At 54.1% G+C, this 18,079-nt stretch overlaps 1 protein-coding gene across 1 annotated transcript; it reads left to right on the top strand.

The window, feature by feature from the left end:
* Positions 1-2,632: 2,632 nt before the first annotated feature.
* LOC104147741 (phospholipase A2 inhibitor beta-like) lies at positions 2,633-8,273 on the top strand. The gene is made up of 2 exons (XM_068949549.1): positions 2,633-2,772; positions 7,181-8,273. The coding sequence occupies exons 1-2, from the start codon at positions 2,633-2,635 to the stop codon at positions 8,271-8,273; spliced, it is 1,233 nt and encodes a 410-aa protein (XP_068805650.1).
* The last annotated feature ends 9,806 nt before the right edge of the window (positions 8,274-18,079 follow it).

The raw sequence follows: 18,079 nt of genomic DNA, 5'->3' as shown, positions 1-18,079 counted from the left end.
TTGTTGGCCCTGTGCGATGGGTGCAGGCGGCTGGTGCTGCAGAGGCAGCAGCTGCAGCATGCTCTGCCCAGGGCAACGGCCAGCAGGCTGAAGGAAGCAGGAGCACAGGCACAAGGACGAGAGAGCAGAGAAGAAATGCAAGGTGTGGAAGGGAGCGAGGGGCTTTTCTCTGCCTGGCCACGCAAGCCCAGCTGCAGCGTGGCTCCGGGGGTGCCGGCAGATGAAAGGGGCTGCTGCGAGCGCTGCTGCCTGGGTGCTTAGGGAGGAGGCTGCTCTGGGAGAGGGGAGCGCGATCCCAGGGTCCAGTCCAACGTCTATGGCGCAGGAAGCCTTGGCAGGACCCGAAGGGTCACGTGCCTCCTGCCAGGCCTTGTTGTGCCGCCAGGAGGCAGGCCTTGGTGTGGGCCTTGGAGGGGGAAGCGGAGACCTGCTGAGGGGCTGTGCTGAAATCTGCTGGGAGGAGAACCCACAGGTCCTGCTGCAGGTGTCCTTAGCGCAAGCTGGAGCAGTGCAGCGAGGCTTGAGTTGGTGGAGAAGAGGCCAACTGCAGCCAGGCAGGCCTGAGCCCCTGGCATGGCTCTTGCAGGAGCTGGGCCAAACCCCCTCCGCTGCCCTGGCGCCAGGCTGCTGGGATGGGTGCAGCTGTGGTAGCTGCTGCAAGGTGCTCTGCTGGCTGGAGGCCAACCCTGCCTTGATGAGAGAGTACGGGGGCACCTGTGCCACGGGCACCCGCAGGAGGGCCGGCAGCCGAGAGCAGAGAAGCAGAGGAAGGTGGTGGGCACCGCCTTGGCCGTTGTGGAAGCTGCTGGTGAGCGCAGGCCTCCGTGCTTGGCCTGCTGCCTGCGGGGAGCAGCAGGGGAGCGCAAAGTGCTTGGGCCAAGGCTGCTTCAGGAGGACCGAACAGCACTGTAGGCAGCGCAAAGGCAGGAGTGCCCTGTGCCCCGCAGGCTTGTGGCTTTGGCAAGTGCAAGCGGCAGCCGTGAGGCGGAGGTTGGGGTTGGGTGGTGGGGGAGTGAGATTTTGCTCTGGCCGCCTCGCAGGATGACAGGGTGGTTGCGGTGGTTGGGAAGGAGTCCTTGCCAGCGGTGCCAGGGGTGTCGCGGCGGGGCGTTGGTTGGGGTGGCTGAGGACGGGGCCGGGAGCAGCGGTGGCGGGGACGAGAGGAGGGTGGGAGCGGCTGTGAGGGCCCCAGGAGCCATGGGGGCCCGGGGCAGCCCGAGGGCAAAGAGAGGTGTGGCAGGGGGCGAGCCGGCCCGGCGCCCCGCGAGGGCACCCGGCCTGCCCCTGCCCGGGCCGGGGCCCGCCCGCCCCAGGGTGACAGTGGGGGCCCTTTGTGACTGCGCTCCTGGGACAGCCCGGGGCCTTGCCAGGCGTCGGCGCGGCCTCGGCCCCGCAGTGTCCGGTCGGACGGCCGCGGGACAGGGCGAGAGCGCGCGGGGCTGGCCGAGGAGCCCCCTGAGCGCAGCCAGGTCTTTCCCCGCCGCCCCCGGGCAGCCTCTGCCGCCTTGCCCACCATGGCGCAGAGACCCCCCCGCCGCCCCAGGCTGGCCTGGACGGAGGAGGAGGAGGAGGACGCGGCCCTTGCCGAGGGCAGCCGCCAGCTGGAGCCCCACCAGGTCTGCACGCCCCAGGCGCCGCCCAGGCGGGCGTGCGGGGCCCCGCTGGCAGTGACCTCTCTAGCTCGGCTGCCCTCCTTTCTCCCCTAGATGTTGGGGACGTCCCGGCAGCCCGCTGAGAGGGCCCACAGCATCCTCCTAGCCATCGAGGCCATGAGCTCCCGCAGCACCGAGGAGGCGCACACAGCTGCTCGCGTGCTGGAGGCGCTTGTGGCGGACGCTGCCTGCCTTGTGGAGCATGTAAGTAGCCTGTGGGTGGCGTGGCCGGGGCTCGAGGCCTCCGGGGGCTTGTTCTTGCCCTGAGTCCAGGCCTGCCAGGCCCGCCAGCCCCTCTCAGGCCAGCACAGAGCAAGGGGGGCAAGGGCAGCCGTTGTCGGGGGCAGCTGGGCCAACGGCTGCCCTCTGGCAGCAGCCCCACTCTGAGCCGTGTGCCCTCCAGGTGCCCCCGGTGGTGAGGGGCATGTGGAGCAGCGTGCTGGCCGTCACAGAGGCGTCTGCGCGGCGCAGCCTGGAGCGGGCTCTTCTGCTGCTGGCCTGTGCATGCCCAGAGGAGGTGGTCGTGAGCCTGTTGCGCTGTTCCCCCTCGTGCGACAGGTAGGGGCCCGCTTGCCTTGAGAGCTGGGGGGCCGGCAGCCTGCAGAGCTCGTGCCCTGCGGGCTGCGGGGCAGGTGGCGATTGTCCGGCCTCTCGTGAGGGGCTGGGCCCTGCTGTTGTCCCCGTGTGCCAGCCGCGGCGCGTCAGGCCGGGCTGCAGCAGCGCGAGCCGAGCAAGCGTGCCTGCCTTCCGCCCCAGAGCCTGGCCGCCTTGCCGCCTGCGTGCCCCACAAGGGACTGGAGCTTGGCCATGGGCTGCGGGGTGGGGCAGAGCGCGCAGGGTGCTGCGGGCAAGGGGCAGTGGGCAGAGGCAGGGCTGGCGGCCCGCCCAGGCCCTCTGCGGCTGCCCAGGCCACAGCTGCCGCTGCGGCACCCGCTGAGCGAGCGCTGTGGGCCTGCAGCGCTGCCGCAGCCATGTGGAGGATGCTGCTGTCGAAGTGCGGAGCTGCCGAGAGGGTGCTGCAGGAGCTGCTCAGTGTCCTGCAGGATTGGCCCGTGGACGAGGCGTGCACGTTGGATGGGGACGACAGAGTCATCGTTTCCGTGGCCGTGAGTTTGTGGACGTAGCCTCGCTCTCCCCTAGAGCTGCCCTGGCCTTGCCCACGCAGCAAGAAGCCGTGACCTCCCGCCGGGCGCACAGCCACGGCGCGGCAGGGCTACGGCTGGCAGGGCTTGTTGTGGCCATGGCCCAAAGAGGAGCTGAGGCCAGAGAGCTTCGGTGCCTTTGCTCTGGCCACTCAGGCACGGCAGGCACTCCTGCTTGTCCCGAGGCTCAGGGCAGTGCGTGAGCCTCACCGCCAAGCTCGGGCAGCGCAACAGGCACGTCTCAGCAGCGACAGCTGTCTCGGGGCTTCTTCTGCAGGCAACCAGAGTGCTCCATGAGATGCTGCAGCAGCCCAGCTGCCAGCACGTGCTGGAGGCGTTCTTCCCGCAGCTCTTCCTGGCGCTGCTCTTCCAGCTTTCCTTCTGCGCAGAGCTGACGCCGGAGGAGGCTGAGATGTGCTGGGGAGAACAGCAAGGGGAAGAGTCTGCTCCCGGCAGCCCCGTGAGGTGCTCCATCCCACGCCTGCTGTGTGTGCTGTGGAGGTGGCGGCAGGGCCAGGGGTGCCAGGGTGACGTGGCCTTTGCTGTGCACGCAGGTTGGCAGTGCAGACCATGAAAGCACTGCTGTGCCGTGCCGGCTACGAGAGTCAGGTGCTGGCCATGGCGAGGAAGGGTGGCTGGGACACACTCCTCAGCGCGCAGACCTACCACGCGGGAGTGGCTTTGCTGGCCAGGTGAGAAGCCCCTTGTCCCTGCTCTGCCCCAGCATTTCTCCCTTGCACGCAGGCTGCCCCGCAGAGCCCCACGGGGCTGCAGCTTGAGGCCTTGTGAGGGAGGGCTGGCCGAGTAGAGCAGCCCAGGGAGGTGCTGCTCCATGGAGGGCAGTTCCAGGAGCTGGGGCTACCTCCCCTGGCCAGGCCAGAGTCCCTGGAGACTCTGAGCCCAGCGCAGCCCGTGCTGGTATTGAGGATGAGGAAGAGCTGTTTTATTCCCTGTGTAGCACAGCTGGCACAGCAGAAGCCCTCACAGAGATTCAGTGAGAGGACCTGGACCTGTCCCCAGCCCCGCTTTGCCCCTGGGCACCCAAGGACTTGGCGGCAGGTGCTGCGGGAACCAGTGTTAACTCACTGCAAATGATGCTCATGGGGCAACATTACTTTAAAGGACAAAGCTAAGAGCAGGTGATGCCCCAGAGCAGACACCTGGCTATGCTGCAGCCCTATGAGCTGCGCAGGGACATGGAGCCAGGGCAGGGCATCGACCTGCAATTCCCACTGCCGAACCCACAGCATCCCAAAGCAAACTATAGTCAAGAATGAGCTCCGCAACGATTCCTGCCTTCGTGGGGTGTCTCTTCCTGCCGTGCAGGCCAGCTGCCAAGCTTTTCCTGCTGCAGGTGTGACCAGCCTGCACAAGCCGACAGAAAGACATTTCTTCAGAGTAGCCCGAAGTGAGAAACCTGCCATGAGCAGGGGGACAGGGTGATGCCAGGGACAGATGTGGCTGCAAGGCAAGTGCCTGCATCAGGGACCAATCTCCAGAGCTGCTCTGGCTGCCCCAGACTACTCTGTCTTTGCTTTGTCCTCTAATTTTTCTGGGAGGTAATGCAAACACCATGACACCCAGTGGATAGACTCCAGGGCTGCCCATACATGGGCACTCGTGACACCATGGGGCGCCAGTGATGCTCCAAGAGGGCAGGGGTCCCATCAGCCCCAAGTCCTACCTGCCAGTCCTAAGTTGATGGGTCAGCCTGGGAGCTCTCATAGCTGTTGAATCCCACCGAAGGAGGATGCTTCACTATTGATGTTTCCTGCTCAAAGGCTGAGAGAAGTGGATTTTGCATGCTGGGCATGCAGGCTGATATTCCTCTTAGCCCAGGCAGAATCTTAGTCCTGAAGGATGTTATGGCTCAATTTTGCATTTAGACTGTGGCCCAGGACTGACTTGCACTTTTCAGACTGCAGGGAAGAAGGGCCTGACCTTGCTCCTGGGTGCCTTGTGCCTCTGTTTTTGTGTGTCTCAGCTATCTGGGGAAATGATGACAGCTCTTTTCAGAGAGAGGCAGGTGGCAGGCATCATTTTGCTGCTTTGCTACCTCCAGCTACCTGAATTATTAACACTTGCTTTCTCGAGCACTGCTCTGCTCTTTCTGCAGACACAAACCTGCCTGGGCCTCAGCTGTGCCTGGTGCTTCCATGAGGCTTTCCAGCCAGCTCTTGGCTATGGATGGGCGTCCTCAGGGGAAGGCAGAAGGGACAGAGGATATAGCAGCAAGACAGGTAAAAGACATTTTGAATTTCTGGCACATAGCTCTGGAGGAAGCAAAAAGAGGGACCAGACAGTCCCGTAAAGCAAAAAAAGATTGCATGGGCAGCCCAAACGATGATGATCTTTCCATTCGCCGAAGGATCGATTTTGATCAAGTCCAGGAGTGGCCTGGGGAATAGCACACCTTGCCTAGGGCAGCTGGTGCTGCTCTGTCACCTGTAAAGTATGCTGAGAGGCAAGCAAGTGTAAGACTAACACTTTTAGGATGTTTGTGATTTTTTCTTTAAGGGACCAGGGCTGTACTGTGGTGCTGGCTTAGGGCACAAAGCCAGCAGTAGTCTCAGTAAGCCTGCGGTCCAAACCTGCAGCCTTTGTCTTCTCTTTTGTTGCAACAGCTGGTGTGAGCTGAAGTTAGAGAAAAAAGCTCGGGTTTTCGTTTTGAAATAGAAAGGTACTTTGAAACACCAGCTGCTATAATTGATCTCTGTCATGATGGATGCAAAGAGAGAGCATGAAGGTAAGGGAAGGTTACCTCAAAAGATTTGAAAACCACTGCACCTGAGCAAGTGGCTGCTAAGATAATTCTGCTTCAGAATTTGATGAATAAGACCCTCATTTAATGAGGAAGATAACTGACCTTCCTTGTATGTCTTTTTATTTTTAGCCTCACTGATAGGGAAATAGGAGAGGTGTAACCTTATTCCTTTGTTTTTCCAGAGATTACAGAAATTAGAGATGGAAAAAAGACCTCTTGAGTGTCTCCTCTGGTCATGTCCTCATGCCGTGTGGTACACTCCCTCTAGTCTCCTGTCAAGTAGAAACTCAAATGCCCAAAGTGCTCCTCTTTATGAATTGCAGCCAGTTCTGCGGTGGGGGCACTGCCAGCAGTCTCTGCCCTAAACCCTACCCCAAGCTGGGGCATCCCAAAGCTGGGGCTGGGTGAGAGCGGGACACCCCTGAGAACAGAGCCCCCACCTCTCTGCACTCTGTCCCAGGATGGCCCTGCTCTCAGGGGCAAGGAGAGTTTCCTTCCACCCTGTCGGGATTTCCCTTGTTGCATCCTGTCCCATCACTGTGCAGATGAGTCCAGCTCCATCTTCTCTGTATTATATAGATGATAATGACAGTTAGTGAACCCCTCAGGCTGAACAAGACCCACTGCCCTGTACACGGGGTGTTCCAGCCCCCAGTCAAGTCGATGGTGCCCACTGGACTTGCTCCAGTTTGTTGACATCTCTCAAGGTCTCTGTAACATCTCTCAAGCTTGAAATCAGTATGGGCAGGTAGCCACCAAAGCAGGGCCGGGAGAGGAAAATCCTTGACCTTCTTAAATTGCTCCTTTGGTAAAACCACAGACAGCTCTGGCTGCACAGAGGTGGAGCAAAGTTATGAGAAAATGTATGGCGCAATGGAACAGCCTGGATTTAGTTGCATATGGATGAGGTGGATCACAGCAACTGCAGCTCATGGGCACTCATCCATTAAAAGTTTAGAATATCTCTTATGCCTTTTGTCAAGTGTTGATGAACATGTCTTCCAGTGAGCAGAAGCAGCCAGAGGTCAGCTGGTGCACGGTACTCCTGGTGGGATGAAGATGGCCCCAAAGGGAGTGATGAGAGGACGTGTTAGTGTTGAAGTGTGGTTGGCCCAGCTTGAAAGCTGCCACTGTAAATTCAGCCAGTCTCTCTGTATGGCTATAAAGCTGGTTCACTGTCCTTTCCCTGGGATGCTGTTGGCACTTCTTACCTATGAGAGTGAAATAGTTTGCAAGGAAGCACTGCAAGGTGGATCAGAAACTGATCTGGGTTAGCAACACTCCTTTCCAGGTCAGGTGAGGAGAAGGAACATCAGGCTGGGAGGCCCTTCGGCAGCATGGCCGTGGAGAGAGATGTCCGTGAAACATGGGTCAGGGCAAAGGAGTGGCGTGCTTCAAGTTTCATTGATTCTTCTCCTTGGAAGAGAGAAGCTGACAAAGGCTGTCTTGCCTTGTACTGGCCAAAATAGCCAGTCTCATCACCAAAAGTCCATGGGTTCTTGGTGCAGGGAATGGCAGTGCCAACACAAACAGCGTTGCCAGCTAACAAAAGCCACAAACAAGCGCAAAAGCTACCAGATGCTTACCCCTGCATTTGTTTTCTCTCCTTAATTACTTTGCAGGAGTAGCTGGCTGCCCAAGATGAAGCAGAAGATGCACATCCATTACTTATTCTGGATCTGGATTCTCTTCTTTGCAAATGCAGAATTTCTTCAGCCCTGCCAAAAAGTCTGCCTTTGCAAAGAGGAGGCCAGGTTTGTGAACTGTTCTGGAGTCAGTCTGAGTGGAAGCCTCATCTTTCCACCAGAGACAGAGCACTTGGACTTGTGTAGCAGTGGCTTACATGCTATGCCCAGCCTGGCTCTGAGATCCCTGTGGAAGCTCCAAGTTCTTCTTCTGTGCAGGAACAACATTGCTGAGGTAGGAAGGGGAGCATTTCGCTCTTTGGGGAGACTCCAGAAGCTTGATATCAGTGGGAATGTGATCACAGTGCTAGGAAGCAGTTTTTCAGCTGGGCTCAGCTCTCTCCTCGAGCTCTCTTTGTCTCACAATAGAATCCAGATGGCTCGTTTTGGGAGCTTCCAAAATTTTGAGAACCTTCAGAAACTCAACATCCAAAACAACAACATCTCCTCCATTGAAACTGGGGCCTTTCGAAGCTTAATCCGTCTGCGGCAACTTCACCTCCAAAACAACCAGCTCCTGAGCCTCCACAATGGGATTTTCTCCATGCTGCAGCATTTGGAGGTTTTGAACTTGGAAGGCAACAGGATCAAGACAATTGGCCCCAGTGTCTTCACACCGCTGAGTAGCCTCACTGTCCTGAACCTGGAGCACAATGACATCGAGCACATCAGGTTCAAAACCTTCCTAACTATCCAGACCACTGGGACACATATCCTGCTTTCTGACAACCCCTGGTTCTGTGATTGTGACCTGCAGAGGGTCTTTGCCAAGCTGCACAGTGTCCGGCGGCTGATCCTGGACCACTATGAGAACATGACGTGTTCAGAACCAGCAGTGTTGAGGAACATCCCACTGGCCTCTGTGGACACCCAGCTCTGTGTTGCAGAGACGGCAACAGTGCTCATTATCACCTTCACGGTGTTTGTCACCGTTGTAGCTGCCATTGTGATGGCAGAGCGGAACAGGAGGAGAAGGACAGGCAAGCACTGGAGTGAAGACAATGAGCTCTCTTACAGCATACATGGTTGAGCTCACCTACAGGGACCTGGATTCTCTGGTGTGCATATGACTTGGGCATGAAACAAGGGTCTGACTCAGCTTTGCTGCCCTTTTGGTGATAGGACACTGGTAGCAAGGCAGATGGAGCCAGGAATGCAACTTGGAGATTGCTGTCCTTGCAGGGTGGAAACAGGCTGAGCAGGGCAGCTCTAGGCTCCTAGGAAACTGGGCTTATAGTAAGGCAGTACATGGTCTTTTGCTTGTGTGTCCAAAAACCAGCTGAAGCCATGGGACAGAGTTTTCCTCAACACAATGGAATTTTTTCTTGCAAGTTCCTTTTCAAGGCACAGTACTCTTTAGGACATCAGCTTCCAGGTACTCTTCTCTGCAGACAGCCTGGGAACAGACATCTTTTTAGTACATAGCTCCATTCAGAATGAGCTCACTTGATAATAAATCCTGCCTCTTGCAGCCTTGACATAATTTCTAAAGGTTGCACGCTGCTTGGGAAGCACAGTGAGATGCCGGGAGATGAGGAGGCATTGAACATTTTATCAGCCAAGACCTTCCATGTACTCTTAAATGGCTGACCATGAATGGAGGCTGCAAATAAAAGCAAGCTGACTTGGTCGTCTCTGGCCACCCATTCACTCCAGCTGATGAAAACAGTCTTCAGGCAAGGACATGACAGGCAAGATGCTGCTTGCTCTATAGTGGGCACTGACATGGCTGACAGTGACTCTGTTGAGGTCTGGCTGGTGAAGTCTTCTGCATTCCAGTACAGAGCTGCAATAGGCCCATTGCCTGCAGCTGGCCCAGAACACTTTCTCACACAGGCATGAGGTGTGCGAATAAAAAAGAAGTGTAGGGAAGTTTCAGGTAGAGGGCATGTGCAATTCCTTTACAAGCTCTTTTGTGCATCTGCAGTCCTCTTTTAAGAAAAACATTAACGGTAACCTAGTTGTGAATCTAGGAGCGCCCTTGTTTTCAGTGGTTTCTTTGATAATAATCTTTCCTTTTGTTGTTTTGGTTTTGAGTTTACCTTTAAAAAAAAAAAAAAAAGAAAGGTATACCTGCTCAGGTACAGGTGCATTTCTATTTTCTTATATTTCCACTTCTTGCCCCCCTAAGCGTGGCTATGCCTTCTGCACACTTCTGTTATGCCCAGGAGCATTTTGGCGTTACAGATAGCCCTAGAGAATGGCTGATGGAGGGATATGCTGCAAAATAGCAGCTGGGTTATCTTGGATTGCAGATGGAACATGAGGCTATCTGGTTGTGCTCTAGGAGGGAAGGCCTATGCCATCCTGGGATATACATGGAGCTGCTTCATCACGAGCCTCATGGTGTTATCCTCGTGCTTAGCTCATAGGGAGGGAGTCTCAGCCACAGGAGCCAGGCCAGCTTCTGATACTGTAATTTTGAGAAGATGTGGATTATGTGAAATAGAAAAGAGTGGAATGCAGGGTTTAGGGAAAAAAAGGTATAGGAAACAGAATTGCTTAGTTTAGAGGTGACTGAGAAGAGCCTTATGAATAATCTTAATATACACAAAAAAGTGTTAAAATCCAAAAAGTCAAAGAGACTGGGGTGGAGGGGCACCTCAGAAGATCTCTGCTCCAAGCCTTGCACCACACCGTGTCACTCCAAGGGATTTCCCTTGTTGCTGCTTGTGCCTGTGGCTTCTCATCCTTTTCCTGCAAAGTGCCTTGTGTCTGTCTTTTCTGTAACCCCTCTATGTAGTTGAAGGCCGTTAGATCCCTCTCTGCCTTTTCCAGGCTGAAGAAGCTTGGCTCCCTCAGCCTCTCTCTGTATGGCCTATGCTCCATGGGTCTGCAGCCAGTACTTGCTGCATGAAGTTATTCCATCCCCAGGTCATGTTTGTCCATGCTGAATGCGGTGAATCATGTAAAATGCAGGCCTCCTTGGGGAGGGGAAGAAGTAGCATAGCGAAGGGGTGTTGACACTTAGTGCAATAGAAGTTACCAGCTAGGAAGGCTAATGAATGGATAAAATGCCCTGTCTGGCAAGGCCAGGCTGTGGGGACCCTTCTGCAGGGGCAGACATGGCCATTGACTCCAGGGGCTTTTACCCTCTGGGCAGGTGGGTCATGGACAGCTGTTGCATGCATCTGCCACCAGATGGCAAGCTGACATGCCAATACCTCCCTGACAATGGGGCTGGAGCAGGCAATGGTGAAACAGGAAGGGGAGCCAGGCATGGGAGCAGGCATGGGAGCAGGCTTCCTTGTCTGTCCTTCCTGGACAACCATGCCAAGGGACAGATGAGAAGAGCTTACCCCCTTTCCAGGCAGGTGTAATACATCAGAGACGTTACCCACAACCTCTGAGAGTTATGCCTGCACATCCCTGGGCAGGGACAGTTGTTTCCTAGGCAATCACTGTCCCAGCTGTGCTATCTCAGAGAATGAGGTGAGCATTTCTGCTGTTCAGAGTCAGTCCCCTTTGCCTGGCTGAGACCAAGGCTGTTTGATGTTCCAGCAGGGCAATAAGTCCCCAGGGGAGAGGGGTGTCTGGCTGTTGAGACCTGCTCCAATGCACACCTCATTGCACAACGTGTGCAAGAGAGTCTAGCAGCTTCTTGATTGCTTTCTTCCAAAATATTTATCCCAGACATCTGTATAGTTTTCTTTCACTGAATTTATTGCGTGGAAACCCAGCTAGGTTTTTGGCTCCTGGCCCATTCCTCAGCTCCCAGCTTACTGCCGCAGGAATTGGCAGAGGGCAGAGCAATTGTGCCAAAGGTTAAATAAGGACGCATTTTCCATTCGGAACTTAACCACCCCCAGCTCCTGATGGCAGTGCAACAGAGAGCAGTTTCCTGTGAAGAGGAGGCCATGATGTCTAGCAGATCTCCTCGAGTGAGTGCATGGCCAGCTGGCCAAGGTCCCATCTCTTTTCCTGTCTCTTGTGAAGCTGTTATCAGCAAACACGCAAGGTGCTAAAATCAAATTGCACTTGGAGGTGCCAGGGGTCATACTCTAGGCTTATAACTTGCGTCCTGGGGTGATGAGGAAGGAGAACAAGCACATCTGTACTAGCAATCAGGCAGAACATCTGGGCTAGCAATCAGGCAGCACAGTCTTGCTCCAACAACTGGTCCAGCCCTTACAGAGGCTCCCCAGAGCAAGCACAGGAGATCATCTCACATTTCAGCCTCAACCCCCTCGTGTGTCAGGAGTGAAGGGCAAGATGCAGACTCACACATGACTCATGTCCAAGAGCAGCAGGTCACACCCTGATAGGTTTAGCAGCAGTTCACACCTCTGCTTTTTCCCTGCTCTCCCCTTTTCCAGAGTACTCATTGAGGCCTGAGAAGAATGAGGTTTGTATGGTTTTTTCTCACAGCCACTTTGAGAAACAAAAAGAAAATGGTCTTTGTATATGAAAGGACAAGGTAGTCAACACCCAGTAGGCCTCAGGCCTTGGTTTCTTCAGCTCCCAGCGCCATGCACACCATGCATGTTAACAGGGAGTAATAGCTTTTAAAAGCTGCCAACCTTCCCAGCAATAACCTGAGATACCAAAGCCTGTCCAGCAAGTGGCACTGTAGTACCTGTGTTACAACACTTCCCTGTTCTTAGATACGGTGGGACCTGCTGGGAGAAAAAATGCAATAGCTCCATCAACAACCTCCCTGTTATCCCCAGCTACAGAGCAGGGACTTGCTCATAGAAGAAGTGGGAATTATCAAAGCCCTTGCAGGAGCAGAAGGGAAGAGAGGAGTGTACCTGGCCTGGCTGTGCTCCAGAAAAGGAGATGGAAGTGGCAGGACGAGGTATCAGTGCGTCTCCAGAGACTGGAGCTTATCAAGGATGGAAGGATCCCAGTGCCAGGGAGCAGCAAGAGCAGGGCTGACAAACCAGGAGCCAAGGGGGACCCTGGTGCAGGGACTTCAACAACAGAGAACAGTCCTGCAGGGTCTGAACCTAGCAGGCAAAGGCAGGTATAGGTAACAGATCCATCAAGAGCCCCAGATACAGCAAGGAGATGGCCAGGAACAGGAGATGGGGCTGGAGATTGGGGACAAGGTTACAGCATGGGCCTGAGGCGTCCATCCAGGAGACGGAGCTAGAGGCAGGCTACTGGCAACATCAGTCTAAGGTTCATCTGAGAGACAGGAATGGATACAAGCTACCACCACTCAGGTCCATCCAGGAGACAGGCCAGAGACAAGCTACCTAGAATGTAGATCTAAGGGCCATCCAGGTTACAGCATCTGAGACAAGCTTTCTACTACATAGGTCCAAGGTCTGTCTAAGAGACAGGGGCAGAAACAAACATATCTTCACTAGAGCTCAGGGCAGGACTAGGTGTACAGGGCTGAGCTTAAATGAGGCTCAGGACCATGGCTGGAGGTTATGTGGGTAGGGGCCCCAGGTAAGGCTGCTCAGTGCAATCAAGGCCTGTTAGTGCCCCCAGGAGCACAGCACCTCAACCAGCCCACGGTTAGAGCATAAGGCCAGAACCACGCAGCGCCTCAAGGATTCAGCTCTGGTTTGATCTACCCTTCAAGACTGGGGTTTAAGGGAGCTGTGGAGCTGTGCCTGTTTTGCAGAGAGGATCTGCTCATTCAGGGAAAGAGGAAAATCCTGCAACTATGTTAGTAAAGATGCTCCATTGGTGCCTAGATTAGATCCAACACTTGGTATCCTTATTTGAATAAAATTCCAAGTGCAGCTGAGTCCCCCAGGTTCTGGAAAACATCATTGGGTGGCCAATTCTAACTTATTCATAGGTGTTTGGCTTTCAAGAGCCCTTGGCACTTTCCCAATGAATACACAGAGGGGCTGGGTCCCCTGGAAATGTTCTTTCACCTTTACAGGAGCTGGGCAGGAGAAAAAAGCCAACTTTCCCGCCCATAAATAGAGGCCAGAGAAATTAAGCAGATGGGCATCCAGCTGTACTACCAGGGCAGAAGGCAAAGCCCATGCTAACTGCAAGAGGCAGAAGCGAGAGCCGTGGGCTGAGAGTCTCACCCCTGAGCATCCTTCCAGTAGCCTTGCACAGCCCCTTATGGCCTGACTGTGGGCAGTCCCCCCCTAAGCCAAAACATCTCCTGCAGGAACCAAGGGCTGGGCAGGAATGGCTGTGCCTTTACCAGGAGGCCTTCAGGGAGGTTAGGGGAATGGGAAAGGCGAATCATTCTGCTCTTACAAAGGAGTCATGAACCCAAAGTACAATGCAGATAAGGAGCCTTCTTTTGGCAACTCACAACAATGCTCATAAATAAGAGGAAGTTTCAGGTACTGGGAAAAGAATTTGCAAGATAAACCAGTTGATTTTGCTGTGTGGGAGGTTAGTTTGATATCCATACCTGGAGGGTGCATTTCTCTTCCAGCTTGCTGAGCTTGTCTTTCCTTCTGCATGGCCAGTGCTGCTGAGCTGTGATCATCAGGTGTCCCTGGACTATTCATGGAGTGGCAAGGAAAGGTATGCCTGAGGAACAAGACCATGCTGGGGTTGCTCACTATGCTCTGAAGGGGCCTGCACCTTGCCTGGAAAAAAACTCTCTAGGACCCACAGAGCAGGAAAGGCTGGAAAATGTAGCTCTGGACATACATCTGCAAGGGAGAGCTGAAGACGGACTTTTAAGGGAAAGCCAAATGTCTCATCTAATCACATGAATTCAGGAGCTGGAGCTTTTAGAGGCCTCCTGTGACTCAAGGTGAAAAACATGACAGGTGGCAACAATACCAGTGAGTGACAAGGATCACCCAGTCTGCATAATCAGGGAGATTCCCTCTTCCACTTGCCCAGTGCCGCCAGATGCTTCTTGAGAGAAGACAGAGAGCTTCAAACTCAAACTTATGGCTGCCTGCTGTGTCCCCAGAGTGTTGTGTCAGCTAAGGGACAAGCTGCTTCTGGGAGAGACCCCAGGGCAGCCACCCTGGGGCATGGGAGGGGAGAGGGTGCAGTCCCCCCCTGCCTCAGTGGACACAAGGGCAGAAGTGGAAGTGCATGGCATGCCTTCAGGGTCCAAGTTTGCACCTTGTTTCTCTGCTGAGGGGAAAAGGGTGGCAGGGGGTGGGTGGGAGGCGATCTGGCAGTTTGCAGTCTTTGGAAAGGGCCCAACTGCCTTGGGAGAAATTCCTCGCATAGTTTTGCCATGAAGAAAGTGCTGACCTGTTCGGGGGCGTTTGCTGAGCAGTACAGAGGAGCCAAAAGCAGCTTGCAAGTGCTGGGAAAAAATGGGCCATTTTCTCATCACTAGGGTTTATGCAGCAGGTCAGCTGCATGGGGAAAGCAGTGCCTGGTGGGGAGTTATTTTGAAAGCCATAATCAACTCCACCAGGATATTTTGATACTCACTGCCTTTACCTGCAGCCAGAGATGCTCAAACTTCAGCAGAGGAGTTGATGGTACCTTACTGGCACCCATGACACACGCAAGTGTCAGAAGGATGTCCTGCTGGGTACATCCAGGCTACTCATCTGGAAACTGAAGCCCAGGACTTCCCCATGCTGCTATCTGAAACCCTACCAGTCCCATAGGTGAGACCTGGGAGAAGGGCAGAGACCTGGAGTCTCAGGGTGGGGATGAGATGATGGTGGAAAGAGAGGGGCATTAGCTGTGGTAAGACCTGGGGAACCTTTGGGGATGTGAGGGACTTGCACAGAATAGAGAAGCTGTTCCTTCATCATGACGCAGCCAGGCTACGCGGTCCTGTTAACTGAAATATCAGAGAGGAGTATTCAAACCAGAAGCAGGCAGGCAGAGGAGAGCACCTGGTTTGGGCTGGTGTGACTCGTACAAGGAATGTGGCTAATGTTCAATGAACCTCTGAAAGGCCAGAAGGTAAATAAACAGCATACTTGCAATAAATAAGGAAGGCAAACCAGACCACCTACAGTGCCAGGAGAGCAGCAAGTGAAGGTCTGAGCAATAGAATGAGGGCAAACCTACAAGTGCACTGATGCCAGGTGCCTGAAAACAAGAAAGGGGCACCAGAATGGTAGGTCAATAAAACCCAGGGTTTGCAGCTTCACAGGAATGAGAGAGAAGGACTTACATGCAGGGGAGTGGCAATGTACGTGGAGGATAACATAAATACATTAAGGGACAAGAGACCTGCTCGGGCATCCCTCAGTTTGGAAACCCCAGACTCTGCTAATAACAAATGTACTGTCTGCTCGGGACAGTGATAGCGATGGGGACACCTAGGGAGCTGCAATTCTAGGAGACGCAACAATAAGGGGACACTTTGACTCTCCACTTGCAGACAGGATCAAAGCATCAGGGAACAAGATGTAAAGATAAAATCTTTGAATGCGGTAAATGATGCCATCCCACTATAACTAGTCTAAGGACCCACAGGAAAAATGTTCTTCTGGATCTGCTCTTGAGCGGCACATGGGGCTTAGCTCAAGAGGATCCAATACAGCTGTAGTACAATGTGATTTAATTTTGTGGCAAGGAAGAACAGGCTGAATAAATCTAGTACATGGCTATCCAACGTCAAAACAAGAGGCTTTGTAAAAATGAGGCAATGTGTTAAAAAAAGAAAAAAGCAGCCCAACGCCAAAGCTCTCAAAGGTGTGGCACAAAAAGCCAGAGCTCTTCAAGCTCCTTGGAGGCTGAAGAAAAGCATTGTATTAGGAGTCCCTGAAAATGCATAACAAAGTACAAAAAGAAAAAAGGGCAATCCAATGAAGCCCCCGCACAGCTGATGAGAAAGAGTGGCCAGCATGGGGAAAAGGTTGATGCTGAAGAGCAGAAGGTTTGCCAAAAGGAGAACAGGACAGCTCAAAAATCACAGCAGGTCAGATGTAAACAGGAAAGTAAGAGGGCTAGAGGCAGACTTGAGAGATTTTGCCTAGTGTGCTCAAAGCAGCAGTAAGCAACTTAGCAAATCTACATAATGCAGGGAGCCAGCCAGGGAGCTGCAGGGATGATGAGATGAGCAAGGGGTAAGGAGGGTGCTTGGGGATAGGAAGGCTATGGCAGAAAGGCTCAATGGCTCTTATATTTGTATTAGGGACATTCCCACCCCCAGCTCTTTTTTTTTTTTTTTTTTTTGCCACAGACAGATGAGGAGGGTTAATAAATTTGAACAGCAATCCTGGAAGGGTGATCTTGGAGGGACAAGCTAAATGTCAATCGGGCACAGGAGCCAACAATCCCAGAGGAGCTCAGAGGTGACTGGCACCAGCTGAGTGCTCTCTCAGCTCAAAGAAGGAGCAGCAGGGAAGCAGGCCCAAGCTGCAGGCAGCAGAGATATCTCCCATCGGAGAAAAGTCCTGTTCTTTGCAGGTCACAGAGCCCAATATGGCAGAGGGTCCAGGACAGCCTAGGAGATTTTCTTTGCCTGCTGAATTCACAAGTGGATGCTAAGGAGGATGAAGAAGCAGGAAGCTCTGCCCCCACCTGCACTGCTGTTTTAAAGGCTTCAGTCTGGGCTATACCATAAAACTAGACTCCTCTGTCCTTGTCTAGCTCCTGGAGACGCTATTCCAGTGGTCTCCAGGGTATCCAGTGAAATGCACAAGCTGGCTGCAAGGATCGTCGAGGGCCGGGATCCTCTGACATTGCGTGGGAAACCTTCCTTGGGGGTCAGACCCTCCTGGGGTGTGTAGGAAGCCCTTCTCCAGTATGTCTGCATGTCCTGACATGGAAGAGCAGGGCAGAATCTCCACACGCCCAGCCACTGAGCTGCTTGGGGCGGTCCTGTCCTGCATTGTGAGCCATATGAGCTCCTCTGTGGGGAACTGGGAATTTCCTCTTCCCAGACTATTTTGAGTTTTGCTGGGGCAAAGGACTTTGATTTCTTTTTCAGCTGGTGCTAAGCCAAAGTTGACCATTGTTTTCCAGGGATGATGCTGAGTACAATCTGGGAAAGAGGAGGTGATAATCTCACGGTTGCTGGAAGCCACCCAGCAGTTCAGGGCCTGCTGAGCGGACAGGGGCAATTCAACACCAGATTGACACCTGCACTGTATGCCAGCTTGCCTTGATACTGCACCAGGAGCAAGGCCAAAACCCTCCTGCCAAGGAAAGCTTGCAGCAGGTGTACTGACTGCATTCTGGATCTGTCTCCAAGAGACCAGCACAGCCACATGCCTAGACCTCCTGTTTTAGGGCTGTTTCCTGTTGGTGTTATTTCCACGCAGGCAAAATGCAGCTGTGAGCAGTGGTCATGCTCCAGTGGTCCTGCTCCAGTGAGCAGGACACGGAGTCCATATGACCATGCAGTGCACAGTGTCCTGCTTGCTCCATCAGCCCCTCCTCCTGCTGCCAGCCATGTGCGACCCTTATCTTCCCACCTGCATGCTGCTCACTTGCACCTAATCTGGAGAAAGTAATTGTAATGGCCTGATACCATTCTGCATGCAGGACCTGCTGCTTGCTGGCCGGATGGTGTCACTTGCAGCAGTCCCTCTCAAATTGCAGACCAGGCTTAGCCCCAGCTGCCCAAGGGTGCAGACTGTCATTGGGCTGGACCTAGCGCTCTCCTGGCCAGAGTTCAAGGCTCTCAGGATGCTCAAGCAAGTACCTGTCCGTCAATGAAGGAAGGACAAGGAACGTGGGTTTTGTGTATCAAAAATAAATAGCTTTTAATGAGATCTCTTTGAAAGGGTTGGGGATGAGAAGCAGGAATTTGGCAGAGTTTGCCCGCTCAGAGCTGTGGGTGGCCCCTGCTGAGCCCAGCCCAGCCAAACTGTGGGAGGGATCCAGAGGGGCCAGAGCTGGCAGCCAGGACGTCCTGACGTGGGAGGACTCCTCCCTTGCATGAGCAATTCAGGCATTGTGGCTAAATTGGGAGTGCGGGGGGAAGTCTTTGTGAGCTTGCTGAGCCTCTAGCCTCATTGGGTTTAG

This window comes from Struthio camelus, chromosome 6 (assembly GCF_040807025.1).
Source record: "Struthio camelus isolate bStrCam1 chromosome 6, bStrCam1.hap1, whole genome shotgun sequence".
In the NCBI taxonomy this organism is placed as follows: domain Eukaryota; kingdom Metazoa; phylum Chordata; class Aves; order Struthioniformes; family Struthionidae; genus Struthio; species Struthio camelus.
This window is presented reverse-complemented; position numbering and strand designations above follow the sequence as displayed.

What these genes read in the sequence shown, in the direction of transcription:
- LOC104147741 (XM_068949549.1), top strand. Translation starts at nt 2,633, where the DNA reads ATGCTGCTGTCGAAGTGCGGAGCTGCCGAGAGGGTGCTGCAGGAGCTG. An exon ending in GTGGCCGTGAGTTTGTGGAC is followed by an intron (nt 2,773 to 7,180) that starts GTAGCCTCGCTC and finishes ATTACTTTGCAG; the next exon opens with GAGTAGCTGGCTGCCCAAGA.